Here is a 24,570-nt window from a genome sequence, read left to right on the forward strand (position 1 = left end):
GTAACTTCAAACCGTTCCTAAATAAAAGGTTTTAAGTCAAGGAAACAGAAATTATCTTGAAGGAAGAGCAGAATTCTACATTTGCAAAAAAAAAAAAAATGGCTCAGATGCTAGTTTGACCCTTCAGGGTGATGTTTGATTTTGTTTTAAGCTCGGTGCATCCAACCGTTCGATCCTCAGCCAAATGGTGCTTATTCCTCTAACCAGAATTTAACTAACCATGGCTTAGTTAACAATGGCGAGATCTTGACTTCTGCACTACTTTTATCTCATTCAAACAGGCAGCTTCTAACCCCTTATTTATAAATTCTATCAGCAGTTCAAGTGGTTTCCCGTTGTTTCCCCTTCTGCGGCCTTAAAAGATAAAAAGCTGAACTGTAAGGGAGTGGGGGGGGACTAGATTTGAAAAAAAAAGTGTTTTTCTTAGACAATTATCTCTTTAACTGCCGTTTTATAAAATTGACTCTAATGGAATTTCTTTTTGTGTATGCAGTGAATAAAAAAAACAACACCGTTCTACCTCTGGTAATAAGGTGTGTGGTTTTAATGCTTTTTTTTTAAAAAAAATTGAAATTGTGGGCATGCAAAGAGGTATCAAAATGTGTTTTTAACTGCAATTAAAGTCCAGTTTTTGCTACCCTTTTCAGGGAAAAAATAGTAAGTTTTTTACTAATTTTTTTTAAAAAATAATCTTTTATCACCTTTCCTATAAAGGCTCCCCTTATGAGTGCTTACTTCATTCCTATTCCTTCCACAGCATTAAAAAAAAATCTAAGTTTCTAGCCCTCTTTGTTAAATTCTTTGGGAAGGATCTCGGTATGTGCGAAGAATAGCTTGAAAAACTTGGGAGCGGGGTGGAAATTCTCTGGAATTTTTAACCCAAGGCACTTCTAACACTTCTTCTATTGCTCTTGAGTTTAAAACAAAGCCGGTTCCGGCGCTCCTCGGCTTACGACAGTCCGTTTAATGACCGCCTGAAGTTACAACAACAGCAACCAATGACTGGTCCCCCGATTCACTTAACAACCACAGTGATTTGCTTAAAAAACAACAACAAAAATCGGGGTTCGCAAAAACCAGCGCGACTCAGTTCACGGTTTGCCTCGTTTAGCATCGGAAATCCTGGGCCCTGATTCTTATGTCGTATGTCAAGAACTGCCTGCGTTTTATCCCTACATGGCCTAGGACCCGGATATCTGTGAGACCATCTTCTGCCACATACCACTCAACGGCCGATAAGATCTCACAGGATGGGCCTTCTCCGGGTGCCGTCGGCCGGACAATGTCGGCTGGCGACTCCTCGGGGGAGGGCCTTCTCTGTAGCTGCTCCGCCCCTGTGGAACGACCTACCCGTAGAGATCCGGAGCCTCCCCACTCTCTCGGCCTTCCGAAAGGCTACTAAAACCTGGATATTCCGGCAAGCCTGGGGCTGTTGACCTCATGAATGAGGTCCAGCCCCACCCAGATTGAGTGTATGGTGTGTTTTTTTTTTTAATTTGCTTTTCTTCTCTATTTTTAATTTTTATCCTTTTTAGAGTTGTATTTCTGTAAGCCGCCCGGAGTCCTTCGGGATTGGGCGGCATATAAATTCATTAAACTTGAATTTGAATCCCCTGCTTTTCGCCCACGTTTCTCAGAGGTGGAAAGCATCGAAAGAAACACGCATACAAATAAGTTAGAGCTGTAATATAACCAATAAAGCCACCTACAAACCACTTTGAATATATTCCTTCGAATTGCCCTCTAGAGCCTTAAATTCCCCACATTTTTCTTCTCTTGGGGACCAAGTCTAAAGAATGGGACATCTGTGGGTTTAAAAAAAAACAACTAACCTGCTCATGCTTCATATTTTACGCTTATCATTAAACCACGGCGATCCGCCATTCTTAGCAACGAGGCAGGTTAAGCCGGGGAGTGTGTCTTCCCAGAGTATTTGCAGCTGGGAAGGGACCATCCAAGCCAGCCTTGGCCGCCAGCGACGGTGGGATCCAGATGCAGAATTGCTCGTTCTGCTTGGAATTGTTCGGATTGTTATTATTAACGGTTCAGCAAGCGATGCACAGGGCGTTGGTTTGAGGCCCTTCCCGGTTTTCACGGGGGAGAGAGATAGACAGAGAGAGAGAGGAGATGTAGCCACAGGCTGATGTCCCTCGGAAGGGGCTGCTTTCAGCATCCAGAGTCGGGTTGCTGGGCTCATCTATGGCGCCGGAAGGACTCCAGGAATGATTTCCGACCTGTGCGGAAATACGACTCGATCCGTTCCAAGGATTTCCCTTTGGTTTCGGGGATGCGGTAGGTGAAGAAGAGGTTGATGAGGCAGATGATGCTGAAGAAGAAAAAGGGCACCTCCAGACCGTATTTTTCCTGCGAAATAGAACAAATGAACTGTTGAGATGATCGGATTAAAAAAGTATCGGCAAAATAAATAAATAAAAACAAAACGAGACGAACTCCATTAGGGCTTAGTTAACTGTGTGGAGTCCTTGGCGCTCTCTGAGCTTGTTTTCTTGTGGAGACGTTTCATGACCCAAATAGGTAACAACATCAGTGCTAGGAGGAGTGTGATTTGCTCCCTGTTTTTATACAGTAGATCTGAGCTTAGTTTCTTGCAGGCGTTTCATGACCCAACTAGGTAACATCATCAGTGCTAGGAGGAGTGTGATTTGCTCCCTGTTTTTATACAATCGCTCTGATCTGGGTTGTTTTCTTGCAAACGTTTCATGATCCAATTAGGTAACACCATCAAGGCTAGTGAATGTGGGGTTTGCTCCCTCTTTATATACAACAGGATTGGCCGGGTGAGATTTTCTCTATAGTAACTCCCTCCTAAATAACATTGTTTTCTCCTTGCTTGTTTGTCTGGTGTAAATCCTTGTTTATCTGTATGTAAACTGTATATAAACAGAGGACAAACCCCACTCACCAACACTGATAATGTTACCTAGCTGGGGAACAAGAAAACAACAAGCTCAGAGATCACTAAGGATTCCACATTTCAATTCTAAGCTACAGATATTTTCCTCTGTGGGCTGTTTTGTTTTCCCTGATAAGCCTACTATCTGGGCATTTCACAGTGGTCTCTTTTCCAAGTATAAACCAAGTCCGCTTAAATATGAAAGACTGGCTCCAGTTGTCCCCTGGATGAAAGGAGATGATTAAACCTATAGATTTTGCGGTGGCTCAGTGGCTAAGACGCTGAGCTTGTCGATCAGAAAGGTCGGCCGTTCGGTGGTTCGAATCCCTAGCGCCGTGTAATGGAGGGAGCTCCTGTGACCAATGTTCCCTCTAATTTTTTTTCAGTGTGAGCAGTGTGAGTGTTTGAGCGGCATATTTTCATGCCTGAGCATCTGAATTTTTTTAACAGATGTCACCTAAGACAACAACGAAATCAGTATTATTTGAAACTCAAAGTTATGTTTATTCAAGGTACCCGCTTAATTAAAAGTGTTATATAATATCAGTATCACTTAACAACGCTCCTGCTTAGCAACCAAAATGTTGGCTCAGAAAGTCTGGCTTTTGAAGCACGCAAATCTTAAAGCTGTTGTTACAAGACCCTGGCACCCCTAACCCTTTAGAAAAATAAACCAGGGGTCTTCAAACCTGACAGCTTTAAGACTTGTGGACTTCAACTCCCAGAATTCCTCCTCCAGTCATGTTGGCTCAGAAACTCTGGCATTCAAGCATGCGAGTCTTAAAGCTGTCAAGTTACAGGATCCTTGCACCCCTAACCCTTTAGGGGGAAAAAACACAGGGATCTTCAAACCTGACAGCTTAAGACTTGTGGACTTCAACTCCCAGAATTCCTCCTCCAGTCATGTTGCGGCGACGTCATCTGCGTGGATCTGCTCCATCTTCGGGTTTTTTTCACAGGGGGCAGGGCTGCCGCTGAAGATGCCGACGAGCCCCCCCCCCCCCAGAATAACTCCTGCCGCCTCCCCCTCCTCCTCCAAGAGGACCACCACATTTGCTGCCCGGCGCTGCGGCTGAGGTGAAGCTGCCAAAGCTCCCGCTGGCACCACCTCCGCTCGGAGCACCTGAGCTGGGCACCGCATTTACCCCCTGCTGCCGCCTCATCCTCTGCCGTGCTTTTGAGAAGCCATGAGGCCTTTTTTTTCCTGCTCCCGCCCCCTCCACCGCCTTTCTACTAACTCCCGTGGCCTCATGGCTCCTCAAAAGCACGGCAGAGGAGGAAGGGGGAGGGATAACGTGCGGGCCAGCTCAGGTGCTCCGCGTGGAGGGGGAGGCGGGGGTGCTGCTGACGGGAGCTTTGGCGGCTTCATCTCAGCCGCGGCGGCGGGCAGCAAATCCAGTGCTGTTAGAGGAGGAGGAGGAGGAGGAGGCATCAGATATTCTGGTGGCGGCAGGGGCTTTGGGGGGTTACTTCAGCCGCAGCGCCAGGAACAAGCGGCTAGGATTGGCCGCCCACAAAGGATCTTCCCGGGCTTGCTTTGCTGAACACAGGGGCGACTGGTGCTAGTTTGAGCGGCCGCGGCCGGCACAAACTACCGTCAGTCGCTCCGTGCTCATCAAAACAAGTCTGCGGAGGTCCTTTGCGGACGGCCAGTTCTAGCTGCCTGCAAAGGACTTCTCCACGTTTGCTTTGGCAGAAATCACTGCGCGGCAGTTAGAAACTGCTGCGCGGGGTTTTCTTGCCACGTGCGCGGCCGCGCAGCCGCGCACCTTAGAGGGAACAGTGCCCGTGACTCGTCCCAGCTTCTGCCAACCTAGCAGTTTGAAAGCAGGTAAAAAATGCAAGTAGCAAAACAGAGATCCCCTTTGGTGGGAAGGGAACAGCGTTCGGTGCTCCTTCGGCGTTGAGTCATGCCCTCCACGTGACCACGGAGACGTCTTCGGACAGCCCTGGCTCTTCGGCTTTGAAACGGAGATGAGCACTGCCCCCTAGAGTCGGGAACGACTAGCACAGATGTGCAAGGGGAACCTTTCCCTTTCCGTATAGATTTCACCGTGTTCTTACCTTAACCAACAGAAAGACTTTGGTCAAAACGAAGGCAGTCAACCAGCTGACAAGTACACACAGACCCGAGACCACTCCTCTTGCCTTCAGGGGAAGGACCTCCGCCATCAACAACCATGTGATGGGACCCCAACCCATGGCGTAGCCTAGAAGAAGAAGAACCATTGAAAGGAAAACAACAACAAAAAAGAAATCAGGAGCAGCGGAGAAATTAAGTTAATCCCTGACTTAAAAACGATTCCTTGAGTGACGATTTGAAGTTTTCAAATCCGATCTATCAGATCCATGTAGCAAAAATTAACCAGTGGAACAACTTGCTTCCAGAAGCTGTGAAGGCTCCAACACTGGGAGCTGTTAAGAAGAGGTCGGATAGATGTTTGCCTGAAGTGGCGGAGGGCAGAGATGGTTAACCTTTTTGGTGCTGAGGGCCCAAGGCATGTGTGCGTGCCCCAATCCCCAAAATGCAATGCGAGGGTGCATGCACCCGGCCACCGCATCCCCCGTGCATGCGCCTCCCGCCACCCGGCACCCTGTTTTGGTTTCCAGGTTGGTGCAGGCGTAAGAAATGGAGGAGAAAGGAAAGCCTGCTGGGGGGCATCTGCAGAGATTGGGAAAGGCCCCGCCCACTGCACATGCACAGAACAGACCTGAAGACCAGGGGGCTGCCGGGAGACGCCCATGCATGTGCGGTGGGGCTGGGCTGGAGCGACGGCTAGGGTGCCCGCAGATAGGGCTCTGCGTGCCACCTGGGTATCATGGGTATAGAGTTTCCTGCCTAAGCAGGGGGTTGGACTAGAAGACCTCCAAGGTGCCTTCCAACTCTGTTATTCTATTCTATTCTATTCCATTTCATTCCATGGATTTCCTGCCTAAGCAGGGGGTTAGACTAGAAGACCTCCAAGGTCCCTTCCAACTCTGTTATTCTATTCTATTCATTTCTATTCTATTCTATTCTATTCTATTCTATTCTATTCCATTCCTTTCCTTTCCATTCCATTCCATTCCATGGATTTCCTGCCTAAGCAGGGGGTTGGACTAGAAGACCTCCAAGGCCCCTTCCAACTCTGTTATTCTATTGAGAGAAATTGAGAGGCTGATTGCCCCAAAACCTTATCTATGCCTAGACTCATCATATTTTCTTGGAAAACATCCCTCTGCAGTCTCTTCTACAGCTGATCGTCTTCTGGCCAAACCCCCAGAGGAGCTCCAGAAAGTTGATCTGGAGCCCAAAAGTTGGCCACCAACCCTTCCCAGCCTACCTATGATGAAGAACATGGTGGCCACCAGAGGAATCACCGTGAGACCCGCCATGGAGGTATCGCCGAGATGCGCGTGGGTCCCATTCCCCGCCAGCGTTGACGAATTATGGAGAAGTTGAGGGATGAAGCGGATGTAGAAACCCAATGTCAGGTTGGAGGCGAGCATGAGGCAAGCTAGGAAAGAAAGGGAAGGAAACTGTTCTGATCTAGGCTTCTCCAAAAAGCAGGAGGCAGAATCCTGGTCCCGACAAAACCCCTTTTATTAAACGAAGGTGAATTCCTCTCATTCCCATTCAGGCAAAGGCCTGGCAAACAGTCTTTCAAAGGAGTATTTATGACCACAGACCTCATCTAGCTTGGAAAGCAGCCATGTAAATATTTTCCCAATGCGGTGCTGTGCAAAGGAAGGCTGGCACAGAGTCTCTGAGATTCACGGACAGATCTTCACACTCCTGAAAGGAATCTAACGACCGAATGAATGAATTGCCTCCTGCAAACTCCACTCCCCTTTCGCTCCTCTTTTACTTCCTCTGGGAGGGGCCATTCACCATCCACCTGTGGCCTTACTCCCAAGTCAACCCCTGTCCTTTAGCTGTTCCCTTCGTCTGGCCACTCTGTGCATGCGCACACTGGGAACAGGCTCCAGCTGTTCTTCTGCCCCACTGATGTCTGACTCTGAAGGCAGCTGATTACTGAAGGCTCTGGCCCCCTCTCTGCCTCCGACCCAGAGCCCTCATCAGAGCCTTCCCCAGACTCCAGGACTGGCCCATCTTCCTCCCCAACCCTCCTCACGGTCCAAATCTGCTGCCAGCTCTCCTGGCTGCTGGTGGGCCACAGCAGAAGACAACATCTCAAAACCAACACAGAAAATCTCTTTTGCAGCATCGTTATCCCTGAATTATCCACGCTCGCCTCTGCAGGGAGTCCTTGGCTTATAATCATTCATTTAGTGACGCTTTGAAGCTGAAACGGCACTGTGAAAAGTGACTTACGAACCGTCCTCGCGCTTACGACCGCTGTGGCATTCCCTGCGGTGATGTGATCAAAACTGGGGTATATTTATGATGGTTGCAGCCGTCCTAAGCTCACGGGATCTCCGTTTGAGACCTCCCCAGCCAGCTCCCGACAGGCAAAGTCCGTGGGAGGGAGCCGGATTCGCTTAACGGCCGTGTGATTAATTTAACAACCACAGGGATTTGCAGGGCAAAAGCTTCGCAACATCGGGCAGTTAACTATTGCCTTGCTTAGCCATGGAAATTCTGGTTTCCATTGCGATGGTATGTCGAGGACTATCTGTATATGCGTGTGTAAAAGGAAGGACTACAAAACCCATACCCGAGATGTAGAGAAGAATCTTTCGTCCAGCTTTATCCATTGAGAAAGCTGCCACCAGGACCGAGGCTAAGCGGACGCCGCCCACGATAACAGCATCATATTTAGGGGCCTGTAAAGTCACAATAATGGCTGTGAGCTGTCAATCAAATTGGTTGATTCATTCATTCATTCATTCTATTCTAAAACCTGCCCCTTTTTAATGTGAGCTGTTGGGTGTACCGAAAAACAACAATAAAAGTGATCTCTATTTGGGAAAGCTTCACATGCTCTGAAGAAGACTTATTTCTGCCAAGCTTTTTTATTTTTTAAAAAAGGAAGAGGTAGAGCTATCTTTCCTTTAGATTGAACCTAGAGGAAAATGTAAGATAGTATGGCAGAGAGATTGAGGTTAGGAAGAGTCCCTTTGGGAATAGGGCGGCATATAAGTTTAATAAACCTATAAACCTATAAGAGGAGGGGGTGTATTGATCTCGGCTTCTTTAGAAAGCAAGAAGCAGAATCTGGGTCCCTGCAAAACCCCTTTTATTTACAGGACTTGTGAATTCCTTTCATTCACAGTCAACAAGGTTACATAACAAAAGTCTTTCAAAGGAATGTTTATCAACACGAACCTTATCTCGCTTGGAGAGCTGCCAGATAACTAGTTTCCAAACAGCAGGGCAAGGCAAAACTTGGCATTTAACTCTTATAATCACAAACAGAACTTTCCACTCTTGAAACAACCGAAGGAATGAATTGTTTCCTGCAAAAGCTCCCTTCCCATTCGCTTCTCTTTTGTTTCCTCTGGGAGGGGCCAATCACCTCCGAGGTGTGGCTTTACTCCCGAGTCGATCCTGTTTTCTTAGTTGTTCCTGTCTTCTGGCAGCTCTGCCCATGCGCACACTGGGAAACAGGCTCCAGCTGTTCTTCTGCCTCGCTGCTGTCCAGCTCCCTCTCTGCCTCCGACGCAGAGTCCTCGTCTGAGTTTTCCTCAGCCCCCAGGACTGGCCCACGTTCCTCCCCAACCTCCTCACTTTCTGACTTTGCTGCCAGGTGCTCTGACTGCCGGCAGCCCACAACACGGGATGTGAAAATATTGGGAGGGAAAATGGGTTTGTTTTGGGGTTTTTTTGCATTACATGACCTGCTGTTTGGGGGCCAATCTTGAATATGGACGAAGGAAACGGTGACACCTTGTGTGTTTTAGATTGAAAAAGTGTCATGGACCCTCTGCAGGAGGAGGAGGAGAGATCCAACTTTGGCATCTTTAACACCTGCGGCTCTTCAACAGTGATGCTGGCTGGGGAATTCTGGGAGTTGAAGTCCACAAGCCTTAGAAGTGGCTACGGTTGGCGTCCCCGGCTCTCCAGGTGGGCTTACCAGTATCACCTCCGTGCTGTCGAATATCAGCTGCAGGTAAACAAGGACCGGAGTAACTCCTGAAAGCTGCTGTAGGAACCTCATCGCCAAAGTGATGATAATGGGCTTGATGATGTGTGGCTTTTGAATCTCTGTCCAAGTGATGGGTTGACTCTGGAGGAACACAGAGAAAGTCAAATGGAAAAGAATATTTGGAGCTCTGGGTTGAATTGTGGGGTCCTTGGTGCTCTCTGAGCTTGGGAGGAGGAGGAGGAGGAGGAGGAGGAGGAGGAGGAGGAGGAAGGAGGAGGAGGAGGAAGAAGAAGAAGAAGGAGAAGAAGAAGGAAGAGGAGGAGGAGGAGGAGGAGAAGAAGAAGAAGAAGAAGAAGAAGAAGAAGAAGAAGAAGAAGAAGAAGAAGAAGAAGAAGAAGAAGAAGAAGAAGAAGAAGACGACGACTGTGGGCACTTTGGTGTCCCTGAACTTGGTGGTTTTCTTGCAGACGTTACATGACCCAACTAGGTAATATCATCAGTGCTAGAAGGAAAAGGAGGAGGAGGAGGAGGAAGAGGAGGAGGAGGAGGAGGAGGAGGAGGAGGAGGGGCAAAAGCAGAAGTACTATGGGATCCTTGATACTTTCTGAGCTTGGTGGTTTTCTTGAAGGCATTTCATGACCCAACTAGGTAACATCATCAATGCTACAAAGGAGGGAGTTTGTGAAAAGGAGGAGCAGAGGAAGAAGAGGAAGGGGAAGGAGAAGAAGAGAAGGAAGTAATATGGGATCCTTGATGTTCTCTGAGCTTGGTGGTTTTCTTGAAGACATTTCATGACCCAACTAGGTAACATCATCAGTGCTACAAAGGAGGGAGTTTGTGAAAAGGAGGAGGAGAGGAAGAAGAGGAAGGGGAAGGAGAAGAAGAAGAGGAGGAGGAGGAAGTAATATGGGATCCTCGATGCTCTCTGAGCTTGGTGGTTTTCTTGAAGACGTTTCATGACCCAACTAGGTAACTTCCCCTTCAACCCCTGCCTTACCAACTACGTTCAGTCTGATGGACAAAACCTAGCACTGATGAGGTTACCTCCTTCGGTCGTGATACATCTACACAAGAAAACAACCAAGCTCGGATCTCCTCTATCCAAACAGGGAGCAAGTCGCTCTCACTAGCACTGATGATATTACCTAGCTGGGTGATGAAGCGTCTGCAACCAGATAACCCATCTGAGAGGACACCAAGGACTCCTGAAATACAAACTGGCTGAACCAAACCATTTCACACCCTAAACTCCGTGGCAACTCCGAAGTATGACGCACTTAGCTTTTGGGGAGGAGAACAAGGGGAAAAAATGTGCTTCTGCCTCCCAGCAATTTGCCTCCTTGCAGCAAACAGCAAACAGTACAGACAATATACACTGTTTGTGGTGTTACATTTCAGGCTACACTTGTACAGAGGCTGTTAAAATTGATGTGGATTTCTAGAAGTCTACGCTATTCTCTGCTATTTAAAAGGAGATACAATTGCACTGGGCCTCTTCCGATCAAGTATTTATTTTAAAAAAAGCTGCCTCATTTTGTTGTCTAGAACAATAATAAAGCAGTCTTTAAAAATTAAGTCTAATAATTTGAATATTCTATAGGCATTTATAGTTCTTGACTTACCTCCTTGCGGCAAACAGCAAACAGCCTGATTAGCACAAGGAAAAAAAATTCTGCCTCTGCCTCCCAGCAATTTGCATACAGCAAGTTTCACTTTCAGTTTCAGCCTGGGCCTCCCGATCATCAGCTGTTTCAGGCTCAGGGATTGCTATCGCCTATTGCAGCCTCAGCAAGCCCCATTTTCCCCATTTGCTACAAGGAGGTAAATTGCTGGGAGGCAGAAGCCAATGGGTGGGTGGGGCTACATTCAGTGTATAAGATGCACCCAAATTTTCACCCTCCGAAAAATACGGTATCTGTTAACTCCCTGCCGTTTTCCCTTTAACGTGAGCCTACCTGTTCCCGAACGCTGGCTTTGATCTGCTCGAATTCCCACAAATAATCCACATCCTTGCCTCTCAGCCAGCGGAGTGCGCGCAGCGCCTCGTCCTCCTTCCCCTTCGAAATCAGGAAGCGCGGCGAGTCAGGCATGACGAAGAGAAGCGAGATCATGAGGAGAACAGGGACTTCTCCGGCAACAGCCAGCCAACGCCAGGGCACCCCGAGACCTAGGGTGAGGAGAAGACACAGCCAAAGCTAAAACCAACGCTCTCTTAACGACCGTGTCACTAACTTCACAACTGCGGTGAAAAGCGGCTCAGTACTTGCCTAAAGCGTAAAGGAAGAGGGCTCCCAAAACGGCCATGATTTGAGGACAGGAGCCCAATGCCCCTCGGATTCCTGGGTGGGAGATCTCGGAAATGTAGACCTGGTAGAAGCCAAAAAGATTTCTTTAAAAAAAAAAAAAAGTGGTTCTGTTGTGGGAATCAAGGCATTTGTGAGCCAGAGCTCATCACCTTCCCAAGATACTTATGGGCCTTTTGACAGTTAGGTAAGAAAAAGCGGATTTTTACAGGATGAAAAAGAGGAAATCCTAGGAAGGAAGGGGAGTGGAAAGGAGAGGAGAGGAGTGGAGAGGAGAGGAGAGGAGAAGAGAGGAAAGGAAAGGAAAGGAAAGGAAAGGAAGGAATAAGGGAGGGGAGGAGAAGGAAAAGAAGGAGGAAGGGAAGGGAAGAAGGGAAGGAAAGGAAAGGGAAGAAGGGAAGGGAAGGGAAGGAAAGGGAAGGTAGGAGGAAGGGAAAGAAGGAGGGAAGGGAAGGAAGGGAAGGGAACAAAAGGAAAGGAAAGGGAGAAGGAAGGGAAGGGAAGGGAAGGAAAGGTAGGAGGAAGGGAAGGAAGGAGGAAGGGAAAGAAGGAGGGAAGGGAAGGGAAGGGAAGGGAGGGAATAAAAGGAAAGGAAAGGAAGAAGGAAGGGAAGGGAGGGGAAGGGAAGGAAAGGAAAGGGAAGGTAGGAGGAAGGGAAGGGAAGAAGGGAAGGGAAGTATGGATAGCAGTAGTCTTTCAACTTATAACATTTACATATACTGTACATACCAATTATAGTAACTTATATCATGTCACACAGTATACTTAATGACATTTTCCCAGTTTCCATTTTCTAGCTCTGTTTTTAGTAAGACAAAAGTCCCATATTGAGGTATTCTGTATCTATCCGTCATCTCTTGCCCTTTTTAAATATTTCAACTCATTTTTTTAAAGCTTTTATTAAACATTTTTACCTTTAAAAATAGGGAAAAAACCACACACACATAAAAAAAACAAACAAACATAACAATATAAAATAATTATACAGCCTTCTGTATTGGCATTCATATTTAGCCTCTGTAGTTCTCCATTCTCCATTGCCTTCCTATCGATTTTAACTTCTGTAATAGTGTAATAATACTACACTTGTAATGTTATTAATAGTTCATATCACCATTATATTTACATTGTGGCCAATACTTTGAGTTTACTAGTATAAGTATAATCTTTATTGTCATTATACTTAAATACAACAAAATTGGTAATAGTGATTAGAAACTCTGGTTAATTTTCATTTGTAAGTATTTCAACTCTTATTGACTTTTTGAACAATTTCCCATGCTCCTCCCTTGGGATCTATCCCTCTTAGATCACAAGACTGGCACTCTTGAATCATCCCTAAGTTCCTTGAAGGAACGTCAATGATCTCGAGATCTTCCATGGAAGGACCTATGGGGAGAGGGCCATACTCACTGGAATGGCAGCCGAGGTGACTCCTCCCGCGAAGCCTGTCAGAAGCCTCCCGACCAGGAGCATCCAGACCTCGTGGGCGCTGGCCATCAAGAAGAACCCAATCACAGAAGGGAGGGAGGAGAACATGATGCTCATCTTGCGCCCCAGGCGGTCATTGAAGTACATGGTGCACAGCCCACCCGCGGCGACTCCTAAGGTGAAGACGGACTAGAAGACAGAAAGAGGGGAGGGAGGGTCAAGGGGGAAGGCCGCGTGATCATGGCACAGGGGTTGGAATGGACTCTTGCAAGCTAAACTCTGCCCATTGCCAGGAGTTCGATCCTGACCAGCTCAAGGTTGACTCAGCCTTCCATCCTTCCGAGGTTTAAATGAGGACCTGGATCGTTGGAGTAGCAAGATGCTGACTCTATAAACCGCTTAGAGGGAGCGGTAAAGCACTGTGAAGCGGTATATAAGTCTAAGTGCTATTGATCTTCCTTCCTTCCTTCCTTTCTTCCTTCCTTTCCTTTCCTTTCCTCCTTGCTTCCATCCTTCTTTCCTTGCCATGGTGGTGCAGTAGTTAGAATGCAGTATTGCAGGCTAACTCTGCTGACTGCCAGCAGTTCGATTCTGATTGGCTACAAGTTGACTCAGCCTTCCATCCTTCCGAAGTGGGTAAAATGAGTACCCAGATTGTTGAGGGCAAGAGACTGGCTCTTATAAACCACTTAGAGAGGGCTGTAAAAGCATTGTGAAGCGGTATATAAGTCTAAATGCAATTGTTATTCCGTTATTCCTTCCTTCCTTCCTCCTTTCCTTTCCTTTCCTTTCCTTTCCTCCTTGCTTCCATCCTTCTTTCCTTGCCATGGTGGCACAGTAGTTAGAATGCAGTATTGCAAGGCTAATTCTGCTGACTGCCAGCAGTTTGATCCTGATTGGCTCCAAATTGACTCAGCCTTCCATCCTTCCGAGGTGGGTAAAATGAGGACCCAGATTGTTGCGGGGCAAGAGGCTGGTTCTGTAAACCACTTAGAGAGGGCTGTAAAAGCACTGTGAAGCGGTATATAAGTCTAAGTGCTATTGCCCTTCCTTCCTTCCTTCCTTCCTCCTTTCCTTTCCTTTCCTCCTTCCTTCCGTCCTTCCACTTCTCCTTTACCACATATGCAAACCTGTTCTGCTATAGGTGTTCCCTTATACCTGCCCTGGAGGAGTGCTGAAGGAAGAATGTTAAATCTGGCTCTGAAGAAAGCTATTCTTTGTTTTGGGGAGATCAGGTCATTTAGATATCTTGCCGATTCCCACACACACTGTTTGAATCTGTCCCTACTATGGAGAGACAACCTATTTAGTTCTTCTTGGAACTCCATGTCCCTCATTCTATTAATTATTCTTAATGTCCCTAGGCTTGCTCAAAGCCTAGGGACATTAAGAATAATGGTGAGAGCCCATAAGAGCCCAGCTTGTGATCAATTACCTGTTTCCAGAGGGATGGGAAATTGTCAGTCAACACTAGTGGGGACAATCCCTCTGAAAAGAAATGCATTTTAAGCCAATAAATGATCATCATCTTCCAGGCTCTTATTTGAATTTGAGGCATGCCTGTCTCAATTCTTAACTGGGCATTTGGAGTTCCATTGGGTGTCACTGGATTCCTCAATTTAGGCCACTTACCCCAAACCAGGAAGCGGTAACCTCGGTTAGTTGCAAGTTGGGGACTGGAGGAGATTTCACCAAAACCGGTATGACGGGTGAGGTGTACACTAAAGCATAGCCGAAACTGAAATTCCCCAACACGGCAGCGAAGCAGGCAAGGAGGAGACTCTGGTTTCCAAGTGTCCTGGTGGGGGGGAGAGAGAGAGAATAGGAACCAAAGAGAATGGGCTGAAGGCAAAGCGTGAATCAGAGAGAAACTAAATGTCTTTTAAACACAGAATGCCGAATAAAAGAGTTGGAAGGGACCTTGGAGGTTTTCTAGTCCAACCCCCTGCTTGAGCAGGAGACCCGATATACCATTTTAGACAAGTGGTTGTCCAATCTCTTTTTAAAAGCTTCCAGTGTTGGAGCATTCACAACTTCTGGAGGCACTGGTTAATTGTTCCCCATATCGGGAAATTCCTCCTTAGCTCTAGGTTGCTTCTCTCCTTCGTTAATTTCCACCCATTGCTTCTTGTCCTGCCTTCAGGTGCTTCGGAGAATAGCTTGACTCCCTCTTCTTTGGGGCAGCCCCTGAGATATTGGAAGACAGCTGTTATGTCACCTCCAGTCCTTCTCTTTGTTAGACTAGATATTCCTGCCACTGTTCCTCATATGTTTTAGCCTCCAGTCCCAAATCATCTCTGTTGCTCTTCTCTGCACTCTTTCAGGAATCTCAAATCATTTTATATCTTTCCTTGATAAGTTTCCATCCATTACTTCTTCTCCTGCCCTCAGGTGCTTTGGAGAATACATTGACGACTCTGCCCTCTTCTTAGAATGGAATGGAATGGAATAGAACAGAACAGAACAAAACAGAACAAGACAGGACAAGAAAGAAATAGAATAGAATAGAATTGGAATTGGAATTGGAATAGAATAGAATAGAATTGGAATTGGAATGGAATAGGAATAAGAATAGGAATAGGAATAGGAATAGAATAGGAATAGAAAGGAATGGAATAGAATAGAATAAAACAGAACAAACAGAACAGGACAGGACAGGACAAGAAAGAAATAGAATAGAATAGAATAGGAATGGAATGGAATAGAATTGGGATTGGGATTGGGATTGGGATTGGAATGGAATAGGAATAGGAATAGGAAGGAATGGAATGGAACGGAAAGGAATGGAATAGAATAGAATAAAACAGAACAAAACAGGACAGGACAGGACAAGAAAGAAATAGAATAGAATAGAATGGAATTGGAATGGAATAGGAATAGGAATAGGAATAGAATAGGAATAGAAAGGAATGGAATGGAAAGGAATAGAATAGAATAGAATAGAACAAAACAGAACAGAACAGAACAGAACAATCTTTCTTGGCCAAGAGTGATTGGACACACAAGGAATTTGTCTTTGGTGCCGATGCTCTCAGTGTACATAAAAAGACAAGATACATTCATCAAGAATTATAAGGTACAACATTTAATGAAAGCCATAGGGTACAAATAAGCAATCAAATCATAGTAGGAAACAATCAGTATAAATCGTAAGGACACAAGCAAGAAAGTTACAGTCCTGCAGTCATGAGTGGGAGGAGATGGGTGATAGGAACGATGTGAAGAATAATAATAATAGTAATGCAGACTTAGTAAAGAGTTTGACAGTGGTGAGGGAATTATTTGTTTAGCAGAGTGATGGAGTTCGGGGAAAAACTGTTGAGGGCAGACTCTCAAATATTCTGCCGTATAAGAGCAATCCAGCGGATCTGCCAATTCCTTTTCCTTCTGCAAAAAGCCAGCTCAAGTCAGGCAACAGGCAAGCTGAAGTGAAAGGATTTTTTTTTTAAAAAAGTGCAAGTAATTATGTGGTCGGGAGAGAAGAAGGGAAGTTGAGAAAAACAGCCGGAACTGAGAAAATATTGATGACTTAAAAAGTTTCTTTGGAGCCAGAGATCTTCTTTTGGAGATGTAGCTTTCCTGCCAAGGTTTTGTCCTGACCGAGGGGTTCCCAAGAGCCTGAAGCAAACTCCTGGTCCCGACAAAAACCCTTTTTGTTAATTTATTGTGAATTTAGCCCATTCCCATCCAGCAAAGTCTTTCCAGGGAGGATTTACGGTCACAGACCTTATCTGGCTTGGAGAGCTGCCAGACCGATCTCTGCAGAACTTGGCAAGGAGTCTTGGAGAGTCAAGAACCAATGAAGCGAAACTAATTGCCTCCTGCAAACTCCAATCCCCTTTCGCTCCTCTTTTATGCCCTCTGGGAGGAGCCACTCATCGTCCACCTGTGGCCTTACTCCCAAGTCGACCCCTGTTCTTTAGCTGTTCCCTTCCTCTGGCACCTCTGCACATGCGCACACTGGGAACAGGCTCCAGCTGCTCTTCTGCCTCACTGATGTCTGACTCCGAAGGCAGCTGATAACTGTCGGACGGCCCTGGCCCCCTCTCTGCCTCCGACACAGAGCCCTCCTCCGAGCCTTCCCCAGACTCCAGGACTGGCCCAGGTTCCTCCCCAGCCTCCTCACTGTCCAAATCTGCCACCAGCTCCACTGATATAGAAAGGGTTGGCCAATGCATTTATCTCGGTTGCTTTTTAATCTTCCTACAGCCCATAATCCACGGCTGATCTCCCATATGTTTCATTGAATCGAACCCCACTGATTCCCTTAACACATGACAGGTTGGAGAAAAGCACCGACCAGCTTGTGTTATTCGTCATCAAACCGCAGAAAGGGGGAAAGGAGAGAGGAAGGCCAGCCAGATCTAGAAGAGTGGGCATTAGCTGCTGACGATGAGGACTAGCACCTTGAGCGAAAAGTAAAGGCAGCGCATCGAAACAACTTGCCTCCCTTGGCAGAACCCGGCATTCTCGGGGCTTCAAGAGAAATGGAAACCGTACCTGTAATATTCCTTCTCCACGAGCCGAGGGTCCTTGTCTGTCAGCGCGTCATAATCTTCCAAGACCTCATGGGCCAGCAGTGGCGTGTTGACGTTGGCGTCCAGGGTGGCTGGAGGTGTGGGCTGCCCGCTGAGAGGAGAAGAGAAAAAGCAGGGAGGTGATGGGAGTCAGACAGCCAGCGAGGGGCTTTCTCCTCCGGTGGGCAGCCGAGGGAGCTTTGGAGCTGAACAGAAAGGAAGGAAGGAAAGACGAAAATGAAAGGAAAAAGGACCCAAGATGTGCAATTTGGGGGGAGGGAAATCACGGGTGAGAAGAGGAAGCCACAGAGAGTGAAGAAACTGGCTGTGGAGCAAGATAACAGAGGGCGAAGTGGGCGAAGAGAGAGAGAGACACACACACACACACACACACACAGAGAAACAGACAGAAAGAGAAAGAGGGAGAGGGGGAGGGAGAGAGAGAGAGAGAGAGACAGAGAGAGAGACAGAGACAGAGAGAAAGAGTGGGAGAGAGGGCAACAGAGAGACAGACAGAGAGACAGAGAGAGAAAGAGAGTGTGGGAGAGAGGGAGAGGGAGAAAGACAGAGAGAGAGAGAAAGAGAGAGAGTGGGAAAGAGGGAGAGGGAGAAAGACAGACAGAGAGAGAGAGAAAGAGAGAGTGGGAGAGAGGGAGAGAGAGAGAAAGAGAAAGAGAGAGGAAGACACACACAGAGAGACAGAGAGAGAAAGAGAATGGGAGAGAGGGAGAGGGAGAAAGACAGACAGAGAGAGAAAGAGAGAGAGTGGGAGAGAGACAGAGAAAGAGAGAGAGGGAAAGAGGGAGAGGGAGAAAGACAGACAGACAGAGAGAGAAAGAGAGAGTGGGAGAGAGGGAGAGAGGGAGAGAGGGAGAAAGACAGACAGACAGAGAGAGAAAGAGAGAGAGAGGAAGACACACACACACAGAGAGACAGAGAGAGAAAGAGAGTGGGAGAGAGGGAGAGGGAGAAAGACAGAGAGAGAGAGAAAGAGAGAGAGTGGGAAAGAGGGAGAAAGACAGACAGAGAGAGAGAGAAAGAGAGAGTGGGAGAGAGGGAGAGGGAGAGACAGAGAAAGAGAGAGAATGGGAGAGAGGGAGAGAGAAAGAGAGAGGGGGGAGGGAGGGAGGATCAACAAACTATTCTCCAAGGCATCTGAGGGTAGAACAAGAAGCAATGGGTGGAAACTAATCAAGAGAGAAGCAACTTAGAACTGAGGAGGAATTTCCTGACAGAACAATTAACCAGTGGAACAGCTTGCCACCAGAAGTTGTGAATGCCCCAACCCTGGAAGTTTTGGAGAAGATGTTGGATAACCCTTCATCTCTGTTTTCCCTCCTTTATACATTGTGTATAAAGTGCTATAAAGTGAACTTTTCACTCAGGTCCTCACTGACAGTTTAAATAAGACAGCCGTAAGAGCTGTAAGCCACAGTTCTCTGCATTGTGAAGTCTTCACTCAGGTCCACTTCTCCCCCCCCCTCTTCTCCCCGCTGCTCTCTCCCCCTCCCTCCCATTTAAAGATATAAATGACTGCCCACCATGAAGGCTTCACTTAGGTCCTCGTACACAGCTTAAATAGATAGGTTCCATAGTACTATGCATTGAGAAGTCTTCACTCAGGTCCAGTGCTCCCGCCCCCTCTCTCTCCCCTCCCTCAGAGTAGCATCCCTGTCGGTAGACCAACATTTTAGCAAGCCATCTGCTGTGATTTATGGTGTGACCTTATGTGTCACAAGCTTTGGGTATTTAAAGCCAAGTCTAGAAATTGGGGAAATTCCAATATAAACTCATCTAGGCCGACATTTCCAAAACAAGTTGACTAGCAAACAAAACCTCCTGAGGAGAAATTGACCTTGTTTTGAATCTTTCCCCATCTTGGTAGATTTTCCCTCTTCACCTGTCACAAATACAAACACACAAATACAAATACAATAGCAGAGTTGGAAGGGACCTTGGAGGTCTTCTAGTCCAACCCCCTGCCTAGGCAGGAAACCCTATACCCTTTCAGACAAATGGCTATCCAACGTCTTCATGAAAACTTTCCAATGTTGGGACATTCACAACTTCTGGAGACAACTTCTGTTCCACTGATTCATTGTTCTCCCTGTTAGGAAATTTCTCCTCGGTTCTAAGTTGCTTCTCTCCTGGATTAGTTTCCACCCATTGCTTCTTGTTCTACCTTCAAGTGCCTTGAAGAATAGCTTGCCTCCCTCTTCTTTGGGGCAACCGATGAGATATTGGAAGACTGCTATCATGTCTCCCCTAGTCCTTCTTTTCAATAGAGTTTAAACCAAGTTTCTTTCCAATAAACTTGGCTAACTACAGACCTACATCCCCTGAAAATATTTCTAGTTTGACAAACTGAAACCGGGAGAGATTTCTGGAAGTGGGTTTTAAAAAGGATTAAAAGCTCCCTGCTCTTTTAGAAAGCATTTTTGTGTCTCCTATAAAGTTCTCTCTCAGTTGGGGGTGCCGGAATTTCCCCTCATCCCGAAAAGTACCCCAGTGTTTAGGTGGCTCAGGGGCTAAGATGCTGAGCTTGTCGATCAGAAAGGTTGGCAGTTTGGCGGTTCGAATCCCGAGCGCCTCGTAACGGAGTGAGCTCCCGTGACTTGTCCCGGCTTCTGCCAACCTAGCAGTTCGAAAGCACGTTAAAAAATGCAAGTAGAAAAATAGGGACCCTCTTTGGTGGGAAGGTACTGGCTTTCATGCCTAAGAAGGAACTAGAACTCACCGTTTCCTGGCGATTGGCGCAAAGTCACCCAGCCAGCTTTCATGGCGAAGATGGGGCTAGAATTCATGTTCCCTTTGCTCAGAGTCCTGTACCTTAATTACCAAACCAAACTGGCTTTCGTTGCGCTATTTCTCCATAAACACCCTGTGAGCTTGAGTTGGGCTGAGAGCGCGTGACCAAAGTCACCTAGCTGGCTTTGGTGCCTAAGGCAGGACTAGAATTCCCAGCCTTCTGCTTTCTAGCTTGATGCCTTAACCTCTAGCTCAGTGTTTCTCAACCTTGGCGACTTTAAGTCCTGGGGACTTCAATTCCCAGAATCCCCCAGCCAGCACAGCTGGCTGGGGGATTCTGGGAGTTGAAGTCCCCAGGACTTAAAGTCGCCAAGGTTGAGAAACACTGCTTCTAGCTACTACACCTACAGCATAGGAGGTGGAACGGTGATGTTAGTTACACAACCACCACGACATTTACCTAGATACAGGTGAGAGGTCCATGGGAAAGCTTGCAAGGAAGAGTTGCAACAAGTTTTTCTTTTTTTAAAATAAATAAATAAATTAAAAATGAAGCAACCAACTTGCAACCGGAAGATTTGCTATCACTTGAAAGAAAAGCATTTAACTTTCCTCCTTCATTGTCCTCAAAGCCTCCGGAGAGCAGCTACAAGGAGGATTGAGGTAGTCCCACCCCTTGAGGATTGATGGTGGGGAGAAGGGGCGGATGGGTTTATTTTATTTGCTTATGCGCGGGTTTTTTCCCCCCTTCCCTTACTCCAAGGAGGATTCGGGGAGAGGCTGCTCAATAAGATCCCATCCTTAGCAGTTAAAACCCTAGCAAAAAAAATTAGGCAGTTTTAATTGGTTTTTTTTTTAAAAAAGGCGATTGGCAGCTTTTCTCCTCCTCCCTCAGATTCTCAAATGAAGAAGTAGTTGGGGTTATGGAGGGGCAGGGAGAGAGGGGGGTGGACCTGAGTGAAGACTTCACAATGCATTGCACTGTGGTTCATAGCTATGCCTACCTATTTAATCTGAGGAGGACCTGACTGAAGACTTTAGTCTACAATAGAATGTTCTATGTATAAGCGGAAGGAGGGGGAGGGGGAGGGAGGGGGGGGAGGGAGGGAAATGGACCTGAGTGAAGACTTCACAATGCACCAGATTGTGGCTTATAGTTATGCCCATTTAATGTGAGGACCTGAGTGAAGACTTCACAATACACCAGACTTTGGCTTATAGTTATGCCCATTTAATGTGAGGACCTGAGTGAAGACTTCACAATACACCAGATTGTGGCTTATAGCCATGCCCATTTAATGTGAGGACCTGAGTGAAGACTTCACGATACACCAGACTGTGGCTTATAGCTATGCCCATTTAATGTGAGGACCTGAGTGAAGACTTCACGATACACCAGACTGTGGCTTATAGCCATGCCCATTTAATGTGAGGACCTGAGTGAAGACTTCATGATACACTGTAGTCTATCTTGAAATGGAGATGGTAACTTACATTGATATCTACCTAATCAAAATATGAGGAACTGAGAGAAAATTAAACGGGAAATGAATAATTTATATCTTTAAATGTACAGGAAGGGTGTGTGTGTGTGTGTTTGTGTGTGTATGCCTGTTTTGTGTTTGTATTTTTGTCTTTTGTCTTTTTGTACCGTTTATATGTCTTTATTTGTGTGTGTGTGTGTGTGTAAAAATGAGCCTGAGGGAAGACTTAATAATATACCGCGGTGGAGCTTATAGCTGTGTGTATTTATTTAATCTGTAAGTCTGAGTGAAGACTTCATGTTGAAGAATAATTTATATCTGAGGGGGGATTTCTTCTTCTCCCTCAGATTCTCAAATGAAGATGTAGTTGGGGTTATGGAGGGGGAAGGGGTGGACCTGAGTGAAGACTTTAAATGCACAGGAGGGATTTGTGTTTTTGTCTTTGTGTGTGTGTGTGTGAGAGAGAGAGAAAGAGAGAGAGAGAGGACCTAAAGACATGACTGTTTGTGTGTGTGTTTGTGTGTGTGTATATGCCTGTTTTGTGTATTTTTGTCTTTGTATTTGTCTTTTTGTACCGTTTATATGTCTTTATTTGTGTGTTTGTAAAAATGAGCCTGAGGGAAGACTTAATAATATACCGTAGTGTAGCTTATAGCTGTGTGTATGAGGGGAGAGCGGGAGGGGAGAAAGAGAGAGAGGTGGGGAAGAGAAGTGGACCTGAGTGAAGACTTCATGTTGGAGACTAATTTATATCTGAGGGGAGAGAGGGAGGGGGGGAAGAGAGAGGAGGGGAAAGAGAAGTGGACCATAGAGAGTAATATCTGAGAGGGGAGGGGGGAAAGAGTGGGGGGGGGAAGAGAAGTGGACCTGAGTGAAGACTCCACAATGCAGAAAACGGTGGTTTATAGCTATGCCTATCTATTTCATCTTCATACGAGGACCTGAGTGAAGACTTCACAGTGCACAGTAGTTTATACCTTTAAATGGAGAGAGAGAGGGGAGGGGAGGAGGGGATTTCTGTCAAAGAACTTCCATAGGCTTCTTCCCCCGTGAAGCAGAAATTTCTCCCTAAGAAAGAAAGCAATGAAGTGTCTGTGTGTGTACTTGATTGTGTGTGTGTATGGAGACACCTAAGTGAACAGCATATCATGGTAACCGTAACTTACACCTCGCTTTATCGCCTTCATGCGAGGACCTGAGTGAAGACTTCACGGCCCAGTGTCACATATTTGAATTTTAATAAATTTATATGCCGCCCTATCCTGTAGGACTCCGGGCGGCTTACAAAACAAGATAAAAAATAAAGGTTAAAAATAGAAAAGAGAACAAGTTTACAATAACACACCATACATTCAGTCTAGGTGGGGCTGGACCTCGTTCATGAAGTCAACAGCCCCAGGCCTGCCGGAATAGCCAGGTTTTCGTGGCTTTTCGGAAGGCCGAGAGAGTAGGAAGGGTCCGTATCTCTACGGGTAGGTCGTTCCACAGGGCCGGAGCAGCTACAGAGAAGGCCCTCCCCCGGGGAGCCACCAGCCGGCATTATCCAGTTGACAGTACCTGGAGGAGGCCCAACTTGTGAGATCTTATCGGCCTTTGGGAGGTATGTGGCAGGAGGCAGTGTCTCAGGTATCCAGGTCCAGGTGATGATCAGCATCTTGAAACGCGTTCGGAGACCAATAGGGAGCCAGTGCAGCTCGCGGAGGATGGGTGTAACATGGGTGTATCTAGGTACACCCGATATTGCTCGCTCGGCTGCATTCTGGACCAACTGTAGTCTCCGAACACTTTTCATGGGCAGCTCCATGTAGAGCGCATTACAGTAATTGAGCCTTGAGGTGACATATCTGCCTGACTCTCTCATCCACACAGGAGGATCTGACTGAAGACTTCCCCCCTGCTCCGAGCCCACCCTACGAGGAGGCTGGCAGTTCACGGGCGCTAAGGAGGTTAGCGTTTGAAGCCTTTGGGGATGGAGACTCAGCAGGATTTCCTTCTCGGGTTTATTGAGTTTGGAGTGGTGTGTGTGTGTGTGTGTGTGTGGACTTAGTACATAATGGGGATGAAAAGAAATCTCTTCAGGCCTACACAGAAGTAAACACAGATATGTCCGTCAAAACATTACAGCCTCTCATCTGCACCCCTTGAATAAATTAAAATATACAATATACCTGCCTGTTTATCTAAATTTTACTCAGGCTGATCTGATCTTCACGGTTGACTTTGAAATTGCTACCAAGGAAGATCCTCGTAGCTTCTATGAGAGCGTGGTGTGGCTGTCCTGTGCACTGAGTAAAATGGTTCTATATTAATGTTGAATTAATAATTAAATGCTTTACAGCATCCCTTCTAGTTTGTACTTTCTTGAACAGATCAATTGTAAATGAACAGCTAAGATAATAGTAGTTAATGACATTCTGTAATGCAAGGAGGCATTCAAACCTGGGTTGATTTCATATACTAAACAGGAAGGAAGAAATCACATAACAGAACCTTTTACTCAGTTCTGTTTCTTGCCTACATCTAGTTTGAGCTTCAGAAAAACGATCCTGCACTGCTTTTATATTTTATGTATTAAACTTCATTAATTTAAGATATTCATTCTTTGCCATTTGTTGTTAGGCTCCAGTAGAAGTTTTACATTCATGTAATAAACGTATAACAAAATCTAGGAGTAATAGGGCAAATATAAGACTTGGAACATAACTTTCTCCATTGGTCCATCTAATCTTGATTTTTCTCTTCCAATAAAAGCCAGCCTTACTTTACAGCTTATATTATTCAAGTTATACTTGATTCTGGGGGTACCTAGAAACAAGTTGCTTGTAATAAAAGCTTCTTTTGACTAAAAAAAAAAATACATTTTTTTTTATTTTAAAAAAAGAAGAAGCGAAAAGCAGGAAGTGAGTTGGAACAAAGTTCAGCATCTGAGTAAAATTTCCAGTTTTTCTACTTCTTAATTGAAGGCCATGTTATTTTTTCCCCACCCTTGGGCCTCTTACAGGAGGATTTTTTTGGAGATTTGGTGGGTTTTTTTTCTCTCTTATGGGGGAGGGAGATGATAACATGTTGAAATTCCCCCAACAAAATCGTATTTATTCAACAATAAATAAAGAACGGATAGAGGAGGTTGGCGTTGAAATGAGG

The 24,570-nt window shown here is 46.2% G+C and overlaps 1 protein-coding gene across 1 annotated transcript; it reads right to left on the reverse strand.

Moving 5' to 3' along the window:
- Positions 1–1,671: 1,671 nt before the first annotated feature.
- On the reverse strand, positions 1,672–19,998 carry SLC2A6 (solute carrier family 2 member 6). The gene is made up of 11 exons (XM_032233231.1): positions 19,932–19,998; positions 17,178–17,343; positions 14,310–14,475; positions 12,660–12,866; positions 11,211–11,310; positions 10,899–11,110; positions 8,932–9,084; positions 7,573–7,681; positions 6,238–6,411; positions 4,979–5,124; positions 1,672–2,364 (listed from the first exon to the last, which is right to left on the reverse strand). The coding sequence occupies exons 1-11, from the start codon at positions 19,996–19,998 to the stop codon at positions 2,194–2,196; spliced, it is 1,671 nt and encodes a 556-aa protein (XP_032089122.1). The 3' UTR covers positions 1,672–2,193.
- Between the last annotated feature and the right edge of the window lie 4,572 nt (positions 19,999–24,570).

This window comes from Thamnophis elegans, chromosome 16, assembly GCF_009769535.1.
Source record: "Thamnophis elegans isolate rThaEle1 chromosome 16, rThaEle1.pri, whole genome shotgun sequence".
NCBI classification, from domain to species: domain Eukaryota; kingdom Metazoa; phylum Chordata; class Lepidosauria; order Squamata; family Colubridae; genus Thamnophis; species Thamnophis elegans.